At 44.6% G+C, this 18469-nt stretch overlaps 1 protein-coding gene across 2 annotated transcripts in view; it reads right to left on the bottom strand.

The window, feature by feature from the left end:
• The window catches only part of nf1a (neurofibromin 1a), a 75121-nt gene extending 61995 nt beyond the window's left edge, over positions 1–13126 (bottom strand). The window contains exons 1-3 of one of the 2 annotated variants that reach the window (XM_049001581.1): positions 12789–13126; positions 2219–2362; positions 1556–1639 (exon numbers count right to left, since the gene is read on the bottom strand). In XM_049001581.1, coding sequence (XP_048857538.1) covers positions 1556–1639; positions 2219–2362; positions 12789–12848 — 288 coding nt within the window. In that variant the 5' untranslated portion in view covers positions 12849–13126. The remainder of the gene's footprint in view (positions 1–1555; positions 1640–2218; positions 2363–12788) is intronic. The other variant, XM_049001582.1, reaches the window with a different exon arrangement.
• Between the last annotated feature and the right edge of the window lie 5343 nt (positions 13127–18469).

Raw genomic sequence — 18469 nt, 5'->3', positions numbered from 1 at the left:
ACAACGATCAATCACAGCTTTCACGTCACAGGCCTTACTTTGGCCAAACTGCATCGACACCAGATGCCAAGCGAAAATGGGGCACAGCGGCTGGTGTGGGTTGAAACCAAGGCCCCAGTATAAGAACAGCTAGGTCAGATCCACGAAGCTCAACCCCTAATCTGAGGGGCAAGACCAAAATAAAAATCTAAGTGAACTTTTTTTAGGGCGGAATCAGGCATAATGGACTAATCATCCTGTTTTGGTGGCGTTTTTAACAGCTGGTTACGGCATCGAGCACACGGTCTACAATGGACAGGCCAGCCCCGGATTCCAGCACGGGACAGGAGAACACTCAAAACCTCGCAAACAGGCCTATTAACAAATCGATATGAGGTCAGGACCTGCGGAATACCCGCCCACCGCGGGCTCTATGCCGGCGGTCCAGAGGAGACCATTGCAGCCCATCTCCACGGAATAAATCGCCAAACCTGGAGCAAAAATCCCAACCCATTTTTCTAACGCTGAATGGGGAGTGATGGTTAATGTACAAAGCCATCAGAAGGATGTGAAACATGCCTGAGCACGTGCAACAAAAGGCAGTCAGCACCGAGGCAAGACGGCGGGCCGGGCGAGTTGACCGCAAGCCGACTGAAACCCTCCCTGCTTCCCCCTCTCACCGTTCATGAGCGCCGCCCTATAACATACATGGGGAAACACTCGGCTCGTGACAGATACAAATCTCAGCTGCAACGTCACCTTACCATTGGTGCAGAATGGGGGGGGGGGGGAGGGAGCAGACGCGACAGATCGTTTTTCGAAAGCAGCCTTTCTGCTCTCGAACTAAGGCGCTATATCAAGTTCTCTCTCTGCGGCTTCTGGGCCACGTCGGCAAAGGCGGGGGAGGTGGGCTTGTTATTTCATCACCATGTCGGACAACACCAGGAATCAGCGTTCGGGTTTTTGTTTTTTAACACAGGAGTTTTCCCCGCCGATGGCATGCGGTTCGGGGAACCATGCGGCGGTGCGTGAAAGCCCGGCGTTTCGGGGGCACCGCACCCAGGCAGGAAGGCTGCAGTCGCGCAGCTCAGCTGCCTTCCATCTGAACACGCACATTATTGCGAAGCCTACGCAGGAAACTCCCAGCGATCCCAGCGGAGGCTGTGCAAGCGCTAAAACTCCAGGCACGAAAACACCTGCAAAAGTCATCTAGTGCAGGAGGAGAGAGAGAGAACGGAGGATGACAAGTGGAGGGGAGAGGTTGAGCGCATTAACAGAGATGCATCTGAACCCCCCCCCCCCCCATCTCCCACGAGTCTCCTCCAGGTCCAAATTCGCTCCCTGGCCAAAGACTGAACGGCCCCAAGGCAGATTCCGTCACGGGTCACAGCTATTCAGCTGCAGTTCAGTCACTGGTCACATGACTGCTTGCAGCCAATAAGTATGCAGATATGCGATGATGGCGAGGGAGGCAAGATGGGATTGCCATGTGGTAGACTCAGGGACAAACCATACACACGTACATGCTTACAAACACACACACACACAAACATGGGCAGGACGTTGGTCTCCTCACCCCAGCCAGGCACTTCTCCAGTGTGTCCAGGATGATGAGCTGAGAGAGGTAGAGGTTCCTCTCTGCAGCCTCCCCAAATATCCGCTGCAGAAGGGGACAGACATAGGAGGGATGAGTCTGGAGAAGATCAATGCCACGTACCAGCCAGGAGCACATGCCCTGATATGGGAGCGGGGGGGGGTTAAGACTGCAGCTCAAACATTCCTTACATATGGCCCTACTACCTGGGCAGCTAAGACTCAGCGCGGTAATCGGTACAAAAAGACTCGTACTCTGGTAAAGCTGCATTCCGTAACAGGGGACATAGGACAGACCCCGCTGCATAGCTTAATATTAGTGGTCAACTGGGATTCCAGACATAGCGACTCCCAACTCTACCCTGCCCCCCCCCCTCCCCCTCCCCCTCCAACCAACAGATTATAGCCACAGGTGACCTTTTCAGCCTGCCAGCTCCTACCTCACCTCCTGGTCACACGGTTCAGAGTCTGGCCAGGAAGTGACATGCAGAGAGCAGCGGCAGAGTCTCACCACGGGTGACAGTACTTCCGAGCCAATCGACGGACTCCCTCCAAGGTCTAAGATGAGGGCATGAGCGAGAGACCCGTGCCAACCATACGGACGACTCGGGACGAGGCGGGCCAGGACCGGGGCTGGCACACTCACCATGTTGTTCACATTCTTCAGTATGTTGGTGAGGCCGCTGATTACCAAGGAAAACTTGTACTTGGAGATGTTGATCAGGCATTCTTTGTTGTGCTCCGTGCTGACTTTGGTGTGAGTGTTCTGTGGTCCCGCTTTGATTGGAAGCTAGAAAAAAAAAACACAGGGAGGACTGAGTACATAAGAGCAGGAAGACACACTCAACTCAAAGCACATCCTGGGTCAAAGGTCAGCAGAAACCACTGACAGAATGTGGTCAGTGGAGAGATCACAGCAAACCAGCTATTCCAATAAACCTCCTTATGATGTATGTCCTTTTGACCATAAAAGCAAGTTATAATTAAATCTAATATGCTAAAAGTTAATTCACAGTCAAGAACAAACAAAAAATGGTATGCATACATGATGCGTTTATAACCTTTCTGAACAGCTCCCCCAATTCCTACACAAAAAGTTATTATAAACAGTGAATCACAAAGAGCAATATATTTTTTACGGTTCCTGCTCAGCACCATTTCGATTTTATTGTTCCGTCTTGTCGCAAGTCCTGCAAGAAACTGTATCCTGGAAATAAGAGCTAAAGGCACGCACGGCAGCAGCAGAGATTTAGCATTAACCATCAGAAAGATGGTAATCAGCCTTATCACCTTTGTCCGCAGAGAATTAAGCGATTATGCTGCATTAGCCGGAGCGTGGAAGTGGACTATTTGTGGCCTGTTCCTGGAAGGCAGTGCTTTGGACGCAGATGGCGGACGGCAGCCCTAGGGTCTCGCCGACGCCTGGCCAGAGGCTGACCTCACCTAGGCCTGGTCGCTGGCCAGGTCACGGCCAACAAATGCTGGCACGGGAGCCCCCTTCGAAGCAAGCAATGGGATTGGCAAAGAAACAATCCCGTCACTTTTCAGAGATCCTCACAGAGGGTTAGGCCTCCGTGCCAGTGATCAGAAGGTTGTTGGTTCGAATCCTGCATACAGCAGAGAAGCCCCCATCTCAGATGGGACTTTGAGTAAGGTCCTCAAGTCACCCCCCCCAAAAAAAAAAACTCTTAAAAAAAAAAACATACAGATAGGGAAGGCTCACCCAGACAAACTATAAAATGCATGTGCATCCCACTCAGCTCAGAAGCATGAGGAAGATAACAGAGCAGATCGCAGGCCTCACTGATCTGCCCAGCCCAGAAGAATCTACATGCTCACCTGGAGGCTGCAAACCCACCCAGGGCAGCCCTCCTTTCCAGTGAGAAACAAAGAAGCCATTCTTCCCCACGCCCCCCACCCAAATCAGTCCCATCTGACAGCAGCACACCTGCAGCTCCGCATCTTTGCAGCCTAGATCCAGACAGGCCGAGCCGAACAGGAAGGGATCTCCCATACGCCTCATTAAGGGAGCATGTCTGGGCGTAGCAACAAGCCCCGCCCACAATCTCAAATGGCAGTTACACCGCAGTCGTATGTGGTGCCTTCCCCGTGGATCCAAAAGAATGTTCAACAAGCTCGATATCAACCGCGTGGGATTATGTTATGCTTTGTGTGCAAGGATTCGAGTGCTTAATTTTGTAATAAAACAATATTCCAGGAGACTGGGGTTCAAATGATATGCAGAGGGACGGGGCGGCTTTGGCCTGGAACGGGACGCACTTGACCCGAAAAGGGATGTTATTGTAATCTGGAGATCGCCACTCCGAGAGAACTTCATATGAGGCTGGGCTGGTGGTCACGGATGGCGGAGTGACCTCCTTGTGTATGAGGAAGTGACAAACTTCCCCCTCCCACTTCAAACCTATACCCCCTCCCCCCCCCCCGGCACACTCCCTTTCTGGATCCCAGTAGAGAAGGCATGTGCCGAGATCTCTGGGGGGAGGGAAATGAGAGTCCCGAGACAGGGATGACCCTGCCATGCAAATCCACCTCCCCCCACCATCATACACAAACATACATACTCAATCCTTTACATTTATAACTTTGTGGGGATTCTCCATTCATTTCTATGGGCAAAAAGCCCTAATCCCAGCAATGACAATCTTAATTCCAACCCAGCCCTTAACTAAAAGTAACCAAACAAAACCCAAGTCTTTTGACATTTTTAGTTATTGATTGTAATCACTTTTAGAACCGAGTTTCCCCTTGTGGGACTCAGAATAACAGGTTTTTAATCACATTTTGGGCGCACACACGCACACAGCCTGGCTTGTTTACATCCATATTCATGCCGGGAACACAGACACTAAGCACTTTGTTTCATAGGCAGGACTCCACATTCCTGGAAGGTCACCAGCCTGCCTCCTCCTTATGCACAGAGATGCATGTGCGGCGGTGGATGCATGTCCATTGTATGTGCAGTGAAGGGGGGGGGGTCACAGCAGTGAGAGCAGTCACTCGAGGACGTCATTCCCAGCAAAGCAGGGATGCTGCATCCAGGGATGCTGACATTTGGGCTCGGCCTTGTAAGGATGCCCCACTACAGAATTCCCCAACAAACAGCTTCCAACTTTGAAGTTCCCGGGTGTTGAAGCAGTGCCCTTGTAAAGAAAACAGTGCATTTCAGGGAGCGGGAACGTAGAAAAAGGCCCAGGTTGCAAAAAGGGGGGAAAAAATGCAAAAATCCAGAACAATCTGGCATGTCGCAAAAGTAGCCTGAACAACACAAATAAACCTCCCTGCTTCCATCTGACCAGGGAACTCCCCCCCCATCCAATTCCACCAAAAAAATGCAGAGAAAGTTTAACAAAGGCAGTAGCACATGCACCGGAAGGATCTGGACACTGATATTCTCATTGCAGGGACCACGGTCGTAAAAAGTTTTTTTTTTCTTTTTTAAATAAACACCAAAATAAATGCACAGAAATGTGTGGAGACGATGCTCAAACAGACCCGTGGCATCCGTGTACGTACTGATCCCTCATGCCCACTCTGACGCTAGAGACACATTGTTGTCAAACCGCTTTTCTTGGCAAAAAAAAAAACTAACCCTTTAAGTATGGTGCCAGGATCAGGCTTACACAATACCCAGTAGCACAGCAGCACTTCTATCAGTAAGAAGTAAGATAAGATAAAAGCCTTTGTAGCAAAAACAATAGCAGACGGTATGGAAAAGGTTAATTGACGTTTGTTGGTAAAGATATACTATCCTGCTTTTATAGTTTGTACTTAATAAAACGGGGGAGGGGGCTATGCATCAGGATATGGATATAATTAAATTGAATTAAATTAAACAAGCATTACCAGAATTGACAGTAGAGGTGATGGGGTACTTTACAGTGCAATAAAAACACCACGCATCAGCTGCGAAACCACGGCGACCGGTCGGAATCTGTTAATGATAAATGTTTACACAATGGCTGCCACTAAGGGGAACAAGTTTTTACAAACCAGCTACATTAGTGTGAAAACGTGCTTTACACCAGAATGATAAACCTATGAAATACCGGGGCTGGATGATAAAACAATATTACCAATAATCAACGATATCAGACAAGTAACTTGGTGTTGACAGAGTGACTAACGCTGCTTTTCCATTGGCATACAAGTGAACTGTACTCGATCCCTACCGCGAAGAGACACTAGTTACAGGGCGGTTCCAGCTCGCTACGGCGTTCCACTGCACAATGGTCCACTTGGCATCATTTGGAGAGCAACAGTGACATAAAACCGAAAAAACACCTTACAGTTCACAAGGTGTACATTATGATTTACTGTGTGCTAATTTCCTCATTTTCAAGCACATCCATGAGAATCCTGATGTTTTGTTAGCATAAAATGCTAGCGAGATTAGCATTGCCTTGCATAAATTTGCAGTACGAATACATACCGTTTAGTACTCTTTAGTACTTTTTAAGTAGGAGGTTGGAAATTTTGAAGCTCCAAGTTATCGGGACTGCATCAATACTTAGTAATGTATAATGAATGCATCGAATATAATACATGTATGGAATACAGCGTTTATACTTCCGATAACCCATGTGCAGAACACCAGTATCTCCGTGCATTTCGACCAATCGGATAGTGGCGACACAAGCTGCTCGGTTTGGTCACACTCTGGCAGAGGTGTGTCGGCGAGGTTAGAGCTCGGTTCTTCGTGGTAAAACACCACAACTGGCAATAATCACTTTTATCTGTGAAGTAGGCTTAGGCTACACACAAAGCAAAAGATTCACACAAAGTAAAGATTTATGATTTTATAGTTGCATTTCAGTTCAGCCTACTAGCCTTAATTTCTGATAACATTAAAAGCAAAACAAACAAAAAAAATCACTTTGCCATTATTTTATTTTTATTTTTTTAACTCCTTACATGGTACATGGAGGTATCGGCATACGTCGAATATAACGGTGGTATCCGGCTAGGGAATACTGTCAGTTTGTGAACCACTTTGTAATTAAAACGTAATTAAATCCGGTTCAGTGATCCATTATTTTCCACAGATAATAAAAAACGATCAGCACCGCTAAACAGCAGCCCCTGCCGCCACCAGTCAGCAAGTTTTAGGATTTCCCGTATATTGTTTGCACTTTTTTCTCTCTTATACAGTCAGTCCTGCTACAACACAACAAATGTGTTACTGGAACAACTTCACATTCATTCACATTGTAAAATACACACAACCAATGGGGAAAATAGGGTTATGGGAATTCAACTCCATAACTTAGTAACGCCAAACAAAATTAAACAGTAATACCAGTAGCCAATGTAATTATATGCATTTAAAATAAGAATTAGTTACACATTAATGAATTATATCTCCTATGGGTCTTCTAAGTCTCCAGAGAATTGCCTAGTAACTTCAACTGAACGTGCTTAACTTGCTAACTTGTCAACTGCCAAGAGCTGGGCAGTAGTAAGCCATAGCCACCATGCTGTTGGGTATTCGCTCAACATAAATACAATGGATTACGGTATGCAGGGGGGTACTAAAGGGAACATGGCTACAGACAGTCTACAAAAACCAAATGCAAGTGAATTGAAAAAGGCTGCACTTAAGGGTGTACCGATGCACTCGGCTTACCATCCGATACACTTAACAATGCACAGCTCACGATTCGATACACTTGTTAGAACTTTCGTGAAGTGTAATTTCAATCAGATGTCTTAGTCCCGCCTCCTCTAGTTGCTTGGACCCACCCCCTCTACAATTTGATTGGTTCTCTCTCTGAACCAATCATTAGTTGTACCATAAAGCTAAATGCAAATGATCGGTTAATAATAATTAATGAAAAGACTTCTACATCTGATATACATTTTTGGTCGTATTTTATTGTTGAGAACTCATGCTAAATGTGAACAGGAAGCCTTACAGGGTCACTCGAAACGTACGGGATACTTTGAAACATATGGGGTACCTTGAAATCGGATCATCACGATTGCATCATTGGCCTAACAGCTGAGCGATAGGTCACAGGCGGAAGGAATTCGGACGGAGGAAGAGATCTGGTATGACAGCTGTCATTGACAATTAAAGCACGAACACTCAATAAAAATCACAGTTTGCGACGTAGTGCAACACGACTTGAACACTGCGATGCGTATCGAACCATAACTGAACTGCAAAATTTTGTGCCACGAAATTTCATCACACCCCTAGTTGCTCTGTGTTTTAATATGATGATTTGCCATATATTTTCAGATACTTAGAGCCGGGCAACGTGGGCAATGCGTGAATGTACAAAACAGTCCGTTTCATTCACTGAAAAGAATCGTTCGGAAATCGGACGTGACCTGGACAGCCATTTATGCGCGTAAGTAGTATTTTTCATCAAGATCACAGCGCGTTGTAGTTCGCGTCGTGTTTCTCTCTGGCTGAAAATCGCGCAAATATGAATGCGATTCCGTGTCACGTTGGACTTGGGTACTAATGTGTCAACTGTGTTAAAATCGCTCGTGATATCACATGCTGTAGCAGCACTGATCATTTAAATTTTTAAAGCCTAAAAAAACACAATAAATCTTCTATCATCAGGGAAAAGTACCAGTATTGATACCTCGGTATCAATACCAAACTGATACCAAATGAATCCTGTAAAACATTCTTATTTAAATATTATTTTGCTCTGAAATAAGCTTATGTATGAACTAAACCAATAATAGCCAATAATATTGGTGAAATACGTATAGATCAGTTAAACTCCACTGAATGCATAGAATGCCATTACAAAACTTCATCAATGACACTCTGACATTTACATTTGGTTTATAATGGCGTTTGTTCTGTGCATGTTTTCATCACTGGGGAGAAGGATATGTATGAAGTTGCATGAAGACTGAACATGACTAAACAAACCCTAAACGTATCCATTAAGTTACATTGCTGTGTGTTATATCTGTTATCAAGTACCTGATGATCTTTAAACTCCTCTCACAAATCAGCGAGAGACACACTCAAACCACGTGCAGGAACTGCATCTGAGGCTGTAGGTTCACCCTTTTTAATCGGGTTAAAAACCAAAATGACACCATATCTAACTTTTATATAACCACCCTGTTTATCAACTAGATTTCGGTAGTGGGTGATGCGGCTGCTGCATAAGAGAGACAAGCGAGTGACACTGTCTGCCCAAAGTGCAGATCTGACAAATGTCCACTAAACAACGTAGCTTTTAAAGTCTTTGATGTGTGTAATAGAAATATACAGCAACTTCTCATTTAAATATGGAAATTAGCAACATGATAGAATCAAGTGGTTAAAAATTTTTAGCAATACGATACTGATACCAATATATCGAATAACATTAAAACACACGCGCACACACACGCGCGCACACACACACACAGACCAGAACCGCTGAGGTTGTCGAAGGGCCTTGGGGCTGCAGTTCTCGGACAGTTCCGGAAGTACCGACCATCGCAACACAAAAATGATCCACAGAAATGCATCACTGAGATGGGGGGGGGGAGAGAGAGATGGGGGCTGGGTTGGGCCACGGCTGGGACTGCAGCCCAGGTGTCAGCTGTGGCTACAATCAGTCCCAAAGCGCTCTCTTCTCCTGAGGCGGACTCCAGGAGATGAGGTCTATGACTAGACGGGAGGAGGCGGGACTCCTTGCTGCACACATGCTATGCAGCAGCCAATCAGAGCAGTGCAGCAAATAGCCACTGTTTATCATTAAAAACACAAACGTGTGTTACTTAACAGGCATTGAGACACAGGGACCACCGAAGACATATTCTGCTGCAGGAACATCCTTATAAACCCCCCCCCCCCCAATGTCATATGTTCAAATGAAACAAAGGCAACGGTACAAATCAGGTACTAAGCTGACAAACGAAGAGGACCAGATAGATACTTGAGATGGTTTGTGTGATTCTACAGCGACAAGGGAGCACAGGACCGTTTTCTGAAATGATAAGCTTGGGGGAGGGGGGATGCCGGTTCAAAATCTTATGTTTTTATACAGAATTCAACCAAAAGACAAGGCCAGATTTCATCCACCTTCACATATCATAATTCTAACAAACAGCAGCAATAACAACAATAATACTAATAAAGAACTAGCTAGTCATTCAGTGACTTCGAAACTTTTTTCTACTACAAAATATCGCCATTCAAATCTCTCTAGTCCCGAGAAGCCCCCTCCCCCCACCAGAAAGCAACTTCACCTCCAGGGAAGCTTTTACACACTAGTGTACAAAATTATCGCTTAAGAATGCACTTCAGCAGAGAAGTCCGCTCAAATTTCATAAGGTGGGTGGACGAGATAACGATTATGAGTTAGATTATGAGTTAAATGCTCCGTGTGACACAAAACAGGGACTTATTATTTAAAGAATGTGTTTGTTCACGTGCCGTAAACTTCCAGGACAGGCCCTCTCCAGCCAACCAGAGCGTGACATGGGCGGAACATACACGTCCATCAGCCAATGCTATGCTCTCAAGCATTTTTAATCCTGATATTTTCTGAGGAGGGAAAGTGAAAGGAACCATAAGTCCTCTCTCTTGTCAGCCAAGATGTTGAACCCGACGCCAATGGCACGACCCCGCTGCAGCCCGGGCGAATGGCACGATCCTAAGTGGCTTAGCGGTAAGGCACGGATTTGATCGCCATTATGCTTTCATCAAACCCTAATGAGCCGCGCCCAGCCTCTAAGCCCCTGCACAATCGCCGCTCTGTGGCCTGTGAAATCGGAGGCAGGCGCTAAGCCCGGCTCCAGGACGATTGCAAATTCTCCTCCAAGCCACGGAACAAGGAGGAGAGACAATAAACATAATTCCAACACACCTGGAGAGAGAGAGCTCAATGCAAACAGATCATCCACAGCCCTGATACAGGAGTCACCAAGGATAGTCACAACCAGGTACTTCGCACCAAGAGAATCCACAAGTCTGCAGAAACCTGGCGTGCCTTTTTGTCAATAAGTCCACAAAGTACGAGAAACAGCACAGGACCGCTGAACCCAACACGTACCTCACAGCTTCAGTTTACATGTGCGGAACAACAGGGGGCAGGACTGAAGCATAGAGCCCAGCACAGAGCTAGGATAGTGGTGACAGAGGTGTGATATCTGTGGTCATCTTCAGTGCTCTCTTTGCCTCCTAACAATCTGACTGTGCACTTTGGGCCAAGAGAGGTGGAGGGACTGACAAGCGTCATCACTGTCTCACAGCGGACGCTGGCAGGCTAAGCCACCTCCAGCTTCCCCCATAGCTCAAAAACCTCAAGCACAGCTAGGGTGCTGCAAGAAATAACCCAGGCCCGGAAAGCATCTCGACACCTACATCACGGGGGCATGCCATCTGCCTTTGACCTTGCAGGGAAACACCAACAAGAACCCCTTCATCCTGGCCAATACTCACGGGAAGCACGAACCAGAATCGCCGTGACAATGTCCATATATGCACAAATTTGGGAATCCCCCACATGATCTCATACTTGAGATTCAGAATCTTAAAAAACCTCGAGATAACGAAAAACCACAAGGTGTAGGAGAGCCTACACAAGATGCTGCATTACAACCACATTCCGGTTCAAACTGAAACAGCAAAATTAAGAAATAAATACAAATGTACCAAAAGTGCAGACTTTGTATACCTAACAAACAAGATAAAAACTTCAGATTCTTTTAAACCATGAGGATAACTTAAGGCAGACCAACTCGGCGTGACTGCCATTCTCTGCTGACAGAATCAGTAAGTAGAGTTTTTTTAACTGAAAAATTCTTAAAGTTTAACTTTAATCAGGAATCTCTATTAGTCCCAATAAGGGTCACCATTTAAGGGCATTTAGCACGCATGTAGATTGTCATTTAAAGATGTTTTGCATGAAATGCGTTTAACCCTTTAACTGGTTCAAAATATGATATGAAAACACATCATTCTACACCCGTTGGCAAGTTGGATACAAAATCCATACTTCTCAAATAACAGTATTATGCTGTTGAAAATAAAATGGTACATAATACCGAAGCAATCATACACAAGAACTTTTTTTCACAGAATTAAAAGTGCAAAAGGGTGAGAAGAAAAGAAAATTCATATTAAACGGGCAGTTTCTGAACTTTCTATTTGACGGCATCTTACAATGGATGGATGGATGAATTTGAGCCGCTACTTTCAATACTACTTTTTATTCGGTAGAAGGTGCAGATCTTATTACTAAATACTAACTGGGCTATATCCGTTAATCTGAACATAATTAATTACATTTGCCTTGAAGGAGGATGGGGGTGGTTATTTCGGTGATCCGTTAATAGTTGCAGCAGGAAATACTCTAATGCACTGTAAACTTTAATACCAGAGCGGTAAGTACCCACACCTCTTTCATTATAGCAAAGGCATTTGCGGATAGCACAGAAAACGCCACTTCTACAGCTAAGCACAGCTCGCAAAAATCGCCACAAAATTAACCACTCCAATAAGATATCATGAGGTAGTCCTGCAGTAAATCTGACCTGTTTCATGTAGTTTGGATAGATATCTGCCTGTCATCGCCCTTACATGACACCAAAGCAGCTGCTTGTCATTTGTAATCACGGTTATTTGGCGACGGCGAGGAATAAATACCATCTAATGTATTTTGAACGCAGTCCGCTGAAGAGCGGAGCGGTGATTTAGTGAATGTTGCGCAAACCCCGGCGGCCCAAACCCAGGGCGCACGGTCACCTAAGCCGGGCAGATGCCCCGGCCGCCGATCTCTCCCGTGGAGCCGGACGGCCAGGTGAAGCGCATGGCCATGCCGCCCCCCATGCCTTTGTTTATATTCGCCGGCCCTTTAGGCGGCTGTGCACCGCCGGCTGTACGACTCACTCGGGCCGGACTCGAACGCAAAGGGGGATCTCTCCTGGAAATGTCTTCACCCGCACTCGTCGATCGTCCGTCCATCCTCCTCCTCCTCCTCCGTACGCTACAGCTCCGGCTTTTAAAACAACAACAAACGCGAGAGCGGCTTCTCGGCGTCGTCCGCAAACAGCTCGCCATCGTCCAGCATAGTTGACTGGCTTAAGGGACCTGGCTATCATCCGCCCGCACCCCCGGCCAGCATCGGAACGGCTCCCCGTCGCTGCCACGGGCCCTCTCCCCCGGCAGCTCCGGTTCCTCAAACACGGAGGAGCGGCGACAATCCCTCGATCAAGCTCCCCATTCTTACCTGCTCGTCGAATCTATTAATTACGGCCTGAACCCATTCCACGGGTTTGTGCGCCGCCATGGCCGGCCGGATGGGAGCCGCGGTGGGCTACGTGCGATCCCGGTAGTGATAATGTCTTTCCCCACGATTTTCCAGCCGCCAGAGCCCAGAAACCGTTATCGAATCGGACGGTGGGGGTTGGTTTTTTTCCCCTTTGAGCAGAGGCTACCATGCCGCCATGACACTCCACCGGAAGTTTGAATCCTCCTTTCCAGTGTAGCCGTAATGAGACTAGCTTGCCGAGAGATGGTCACTGCGCATGCGCCATTTGGGATCTGCGCGGGGGGCTGGGGGCCGTGTCAGACCAAAGCCTTTAAGCAAGCAGGTCCGTCGCTGTGTGTCACCAATGAAAGCTAAAAATGCCAAGAGAAACTGTCATTTTCTACTTATTTGACCGATAAACGATGATACCTTTCCAGGGAAACTCAGATTTTCTCAATGTTGCTCTTTAGAGATGCGTAACTCCGCATAAGTGATCCACCTTTTCTGTGGCGCTATGACACGAGTATTGATATTTTTATTTTTAACACATTATTATGATGATTATTCCTCGGCGTACATCGTTATAACATGAGCTGGGTGTGCGTGAAGCTTTGGTCGGACTGGAAACATTTAACGATGATTTCGTTGCATCTTCTGTCTTTTAATGGACGCGCCCCTCCCGTTACAGGTAAAACGGGACATTTTCATTGAAGGCGATCTCATGTGAAGCCTCGTTATTTGTGAATGTGTTTGTGAAAGAAGTCGGGGGAGGGGCCAGAGTTGTAAGGACGAGAGAATGTGTGGGCTGAGTGTGTGTGAGGAGGAGGGGAGGATTTAATTTAATTTTCGATGCCAAGAAAGAGTGCAGTCTTCAAGTCTTATGTAAGACACAACGGTTGTCAGTATCCCGTCTCAAATGACATTTCCTGGTTCTCATATAAGCCCAATTCTAATGTAACCCATATTTTTAAGTAATTAATCGTCTTCTGTGTGTCCTGATGCACTGTGCACTGCAGCATTAAGGCTCAAAGAAGGCTGTCTCCATAACTTCTGGAGCTCCTCCTCCAATCACGTGCCACACAGCAAACGTAATTAATCTTACCAACCGCATAATATACAAAGTTTGTCCGTGCAAACAATGTATGCAAAAGTTAATAGTTCGGCGGGAAAACGCGACAAATTCTTTAGAGGTGAATACAATCGATTTATAATGCATGCGATATTTCGTAGAATATAAGACTGGGAAATAAGACACAGTACGTCACTTCAAGATGTCTACGACCCCTATTCCAAATGTTTTACCAGGGAGGAATGCAAAGCGTGATTAATCAAGTGCTAACCAAGGGAGGAGCTAATCTTTAACCATTCCTTATAAGTTCCCGGCGTTTCGGTTTTCGGCTCGAAATTACTACACATTGGCAGGGAGCATTTTTGAAAAAACATCGCTTCCAGCGCCGGAAAGGCACAGACCACGCTGCAATCGATAACAATCGGCGAAAGGCAGTGGGGTAAGGCGAGGGGCTGTGCCGCGAGGCCCACGTGGGAGCGCGCTCTAAGATGTGAATGGAGGAAAAAGCCTCAAATTATGAATGGGCCAGAATGGAGCGCAGCGCACAGTGCGCGCAGGCTGCGCCCACTACAGATATATGCAACCTACGCATAGTTTCTTTACGTTTACTGGATCTAAACTGGACATTCAAGGAGATCGTCGCTCATCATTATATATGTAGGTCAGCATGTACCCAGGGCAGGCTTTAGCAACGCGACGGGCATCTTTTAAACATTATACGACTACTAAAGCAACGAGATTGGTGTTTATTTTCAACATATTTTATTTATAAGACTACAGTAAAATTTTAGTATATGTAATACGCACAAATAAAATGGCTTTACATGCATGACTGGTTATTCACAAATACACCAGAATATTTCTGACACTAAAGACTGCTGCTTTGTAAATTTAAAATACAATATCGTTATTTATATATTATAATAAATTATATTAAGCTGAAATATAAATTCATAGTTGTAAAAAATAATATCAACAATACGCATGTTAATAAATTTTTTTTATTTTAATATGCATCCTTCTTCCACACATGAGGCTGTCCCAGGGAACACCCCCATGTGAAAGTGGTTAGACAGGTGGGGAAAACATAAACAATGCCATTAATTTCCGTGATGATATATCAATATTAAAACTCAAACATACTGGTAAAACCACGCTGGGTATACGGAAGATATGACATATTTAATTAACCAGGGCTGGAAGAAAAAGCTTGATGGCTCCAAATATGGACTCCTACTGCCCACTAGAGGTGAACTTTTGCAACAGCACTGGCAAATCGACACTGGGACTTCATTATGAGTACTTGGGCTAGGAGATCGTACAGCAGAATCTCCTCACCAATACGGTCACCAGTAACGTGGGTATAATGGTTTGGCAGATGAAACTCTTTACAGGCAAAACCAATTATGCAGGAAAGATTAATTGTAGCTATTTAATGGAGCTGGATCTTAAAGGATCAAAGGAAAGTAACAGCACACACATTTGATTTGTCAGATAGTAAAATCATACAATAACATTAACTACCAAATAAGTCATATATACAAAAGCAGCACAAATGAAGAAATCTGGGATTATGGAGAAAAGATGAACTGTAGCTGTTAATGGTGGCTAATCATTAAAGGATCAAATGAAAATAACAGGACATAGTTTTGATGTGGCTGACAGTAAATACATACCATAACATTTGAAGAGTTCGGATGCAAAACCCTCTAAATCTGCCTGATCACTCCTCAGTTAAAAGAGCTTTTTTTATCAGGCACCAATGTTCAAGTTCATTTTGAAGGCAATAAGGATATTAGTTAGTGAAAAAAAAATTTGTTTGTTTTTTAGAAATATAACTTCAGCTAATTCACTGCTTTTTAACATTTTTTTTTCTTTTGCGTCAAAACCAGCTAAATTCACAGGTCTTTTTCTCGCAAAAACCTCTAAATCCACCTCGTCCAAAAAGACATAGGAAAGAGTTGCAAAATCACTTAAGATGCAACTGGAAAGTAAAGTATAATTAAAGTATAATACAAAAGTAGTTTGATGTGCAAAAATTGATGTTTTATCTTCTTTTAAAACCGTATACTTGATCGACACCTCTCTTTGTCGTCTCTTCTCTTTAAATTCCACTTGTTGCCGCCTCCATTTGCACGGTATAACATCCATATGAAACAGAAGAATTGCATTTTGTTTGACTTTATCGCAGGTGTAATAGAGCTGTTGTTTGATATATGATAAGTCCGTTTCCGTGAGAGTAAGAGCAGCGTACGATAAATTGTTATGAGTGCATGCTATACTTGCGACCAAGCCATTTCCACTGTATCGGTTTTCTTTCGCCTTATAACGGGCATAGTTTTGAGGGCGATGACGTTTTCTTCGTCTACGTACTGTCATTATGACAGGCTCATCCATGCTGTCTTACTCCACGTTCGATTTCAAAAAACACTGTTTACAAATTACCCGACTCCTCAGCGCGGCGAAAACACTTGAAGTCACATGATTCGATCGTGCGGTCTGATTGGCTCTCGGAACGTAGAGGATTTTGCTGCGAAAGGGCAGTGGTTTATAAAGGATTTTGCCAAGAAATCGATATTTCAGACGAGGCAGGGAGTGGTATTTAGAGGTTTTTGAAGCAAAATAATTAGATTTACGTATAATACGTGTGGATAGCATTCACACAACATTGTTATTCAATTTTTGACGGAGGTGGCGATTAACGGCTTTTGCATCTGAACTCTTCATTTATTAACAAATGGGAGACATGTAAAATCATACAAGGCCAACTGAGAAATATAATCTAACCAAAAAGTAAAAGATGTATGAAAAACTGTATAAGCCAATGAGATGGAAAGGAAAAGTAAATGAAGAAGATTTAATGCTGCTTTCGGTATAATTTGGGATTCGGCAGCAAGTAAAGGTTTAAAATGTTTATTTAAATAGAAAAATGGAATGTAAACTGTAAAATATACAGTAATGTAGCACACAGATCATAACCTCTGTTGGGGGGGGGGACCACCCCCTCCTGATGCCCAGTTGGTTGAAAAAAATCACTAAACTGCCCTCTAAATTGGCAAAAATTCCATAATTTGCAGGCCTTCATAATCAATAAAATTGAGATTCATCTACAGTGCCCAATTCATGCAAGATACTATGATGATGTGTCCTACTGAGCAAGAAAATGTGAAGGAGTGTCTCATTGAGTGCCCTTCTAATGGACAAAACGTGACCGATGCACCGAAAATACTGCATACCCCACGTTTGTGCCACTGAGCCAAAGTAAAACATGGGGAAAACATGGTGGAACATCGGAGGTAAACAGACTATTAAACATATACAGTAAAAGCATAATTCGTTGCAGAAACGTGCTCCTAATCCAAAGCACTCGTATATCAAAGCAAGTTTTCCTATTAGAAATAATGGAAACTCAGATGATTCGTTCCACAACCCAAAAATATTCATATAAAATTATTAATACAAAATATAAAGTTAAAAAAACATAAAACAAATTAACCTGCACTTTACCTTTGAAAAGAATCGTGGATGGTGTGAGGGAGACGAGAGAGAGGAGAAGAGGGTTATTTTGTAGGACGACTTTCACTATAACTAACGGGATCACTGCTGTCTGTTAGCTCACTGGAATGTTTTTCTTTTTGTGCGACTCTAACAAGGAACCTATCCAATGACAGCTGCTTTTGTCTCCTTTTCGAGTGCGCGGAAATGTGGACATTGCATTGTTGTTAAACAGATTCATCGCTCGCACTGCTACACCCTCATTCGGGTGGTGCTTTTCTACTAAATTTTAGACTATACGAGTGAGGCGCGCCGACTGAGACCGACCCTGGGAGACGATTACCCACAATCCCGCAGCAGGGGAGAGAGATGAACCGACGGCTTAGTTGTGATCACGTGCCACTTGGCAGACAAAGCGTATACGTAATACTCGTAATACTCGCTGGTTTATCCATTTAAAATTTATTTAAAAATTTTGCTTGTCTTGCAAGACACTCGCAAACCAAGATACTCGCAATCCGAGGTTTGACTGTACTATACATATCTTGAAAACGAATAATCAATAAATTGCAAAACTAGCTAAGTAAAACCGTTTTAGCGAAATATTAACCCTCTGCGTTATAATGTCTGTACAGTTCGAAGGTATGAAAAAGCCAGATCTTAATCTAGCTGATTAGCGATCTAAGAATTGTAGCCTATGTGCATAACATACGATCGATTGGCATTAATAATATTTCCCTGCACATATTATTATTTGGAAGAGTATAGTACAGTAAAATCCCGTTATAACTTAAAGAGACCTGGCAAAACAGTCCGTTATATCCAGAGTTGCTGTATGCCCAGAACACAACTACAGGACACCATTTACTCATGCCACACCGCAACAGACACACTTGTGGAATAAATTATTATATTGTACATGTAGTAATCCAACTTTACATGACCAGATGCGTGACTATTAATAATCCCGACAACGTATCTGCGCTGGATATCACCGGCACGCCATGCGCCTTGTGAGCCTGCATCACCGTTATAGCGAACAAAACTACAGTTAAAAGCGGCCCTGGGGACCAAATTGTTTATCCGTTATAAGCGA

The sequence above is a fragment of the Brienomyrus brachyistius genome, unplaced genomic scaffold, assembly GCF_023856365.1.
Source record: "Brienomyrus brachyistius isolate T26 unplaced genomic scaffold, BBRACH_0.4 scaffold59, whole genome shotgun sequence".
NCBI classification, from domain to species: domain Eukaryota; kingdom Metazoa; phylum Chordata; class Actinopteri; order Osteoglossiformes; family Mormyridae; genus Brienomyrus; species Brienomyrus brachyistius.
Note: the sequence above shows the minus strand (reverse complement) of the source record. Positions and strands in the feature narration are given on the sequence as shown.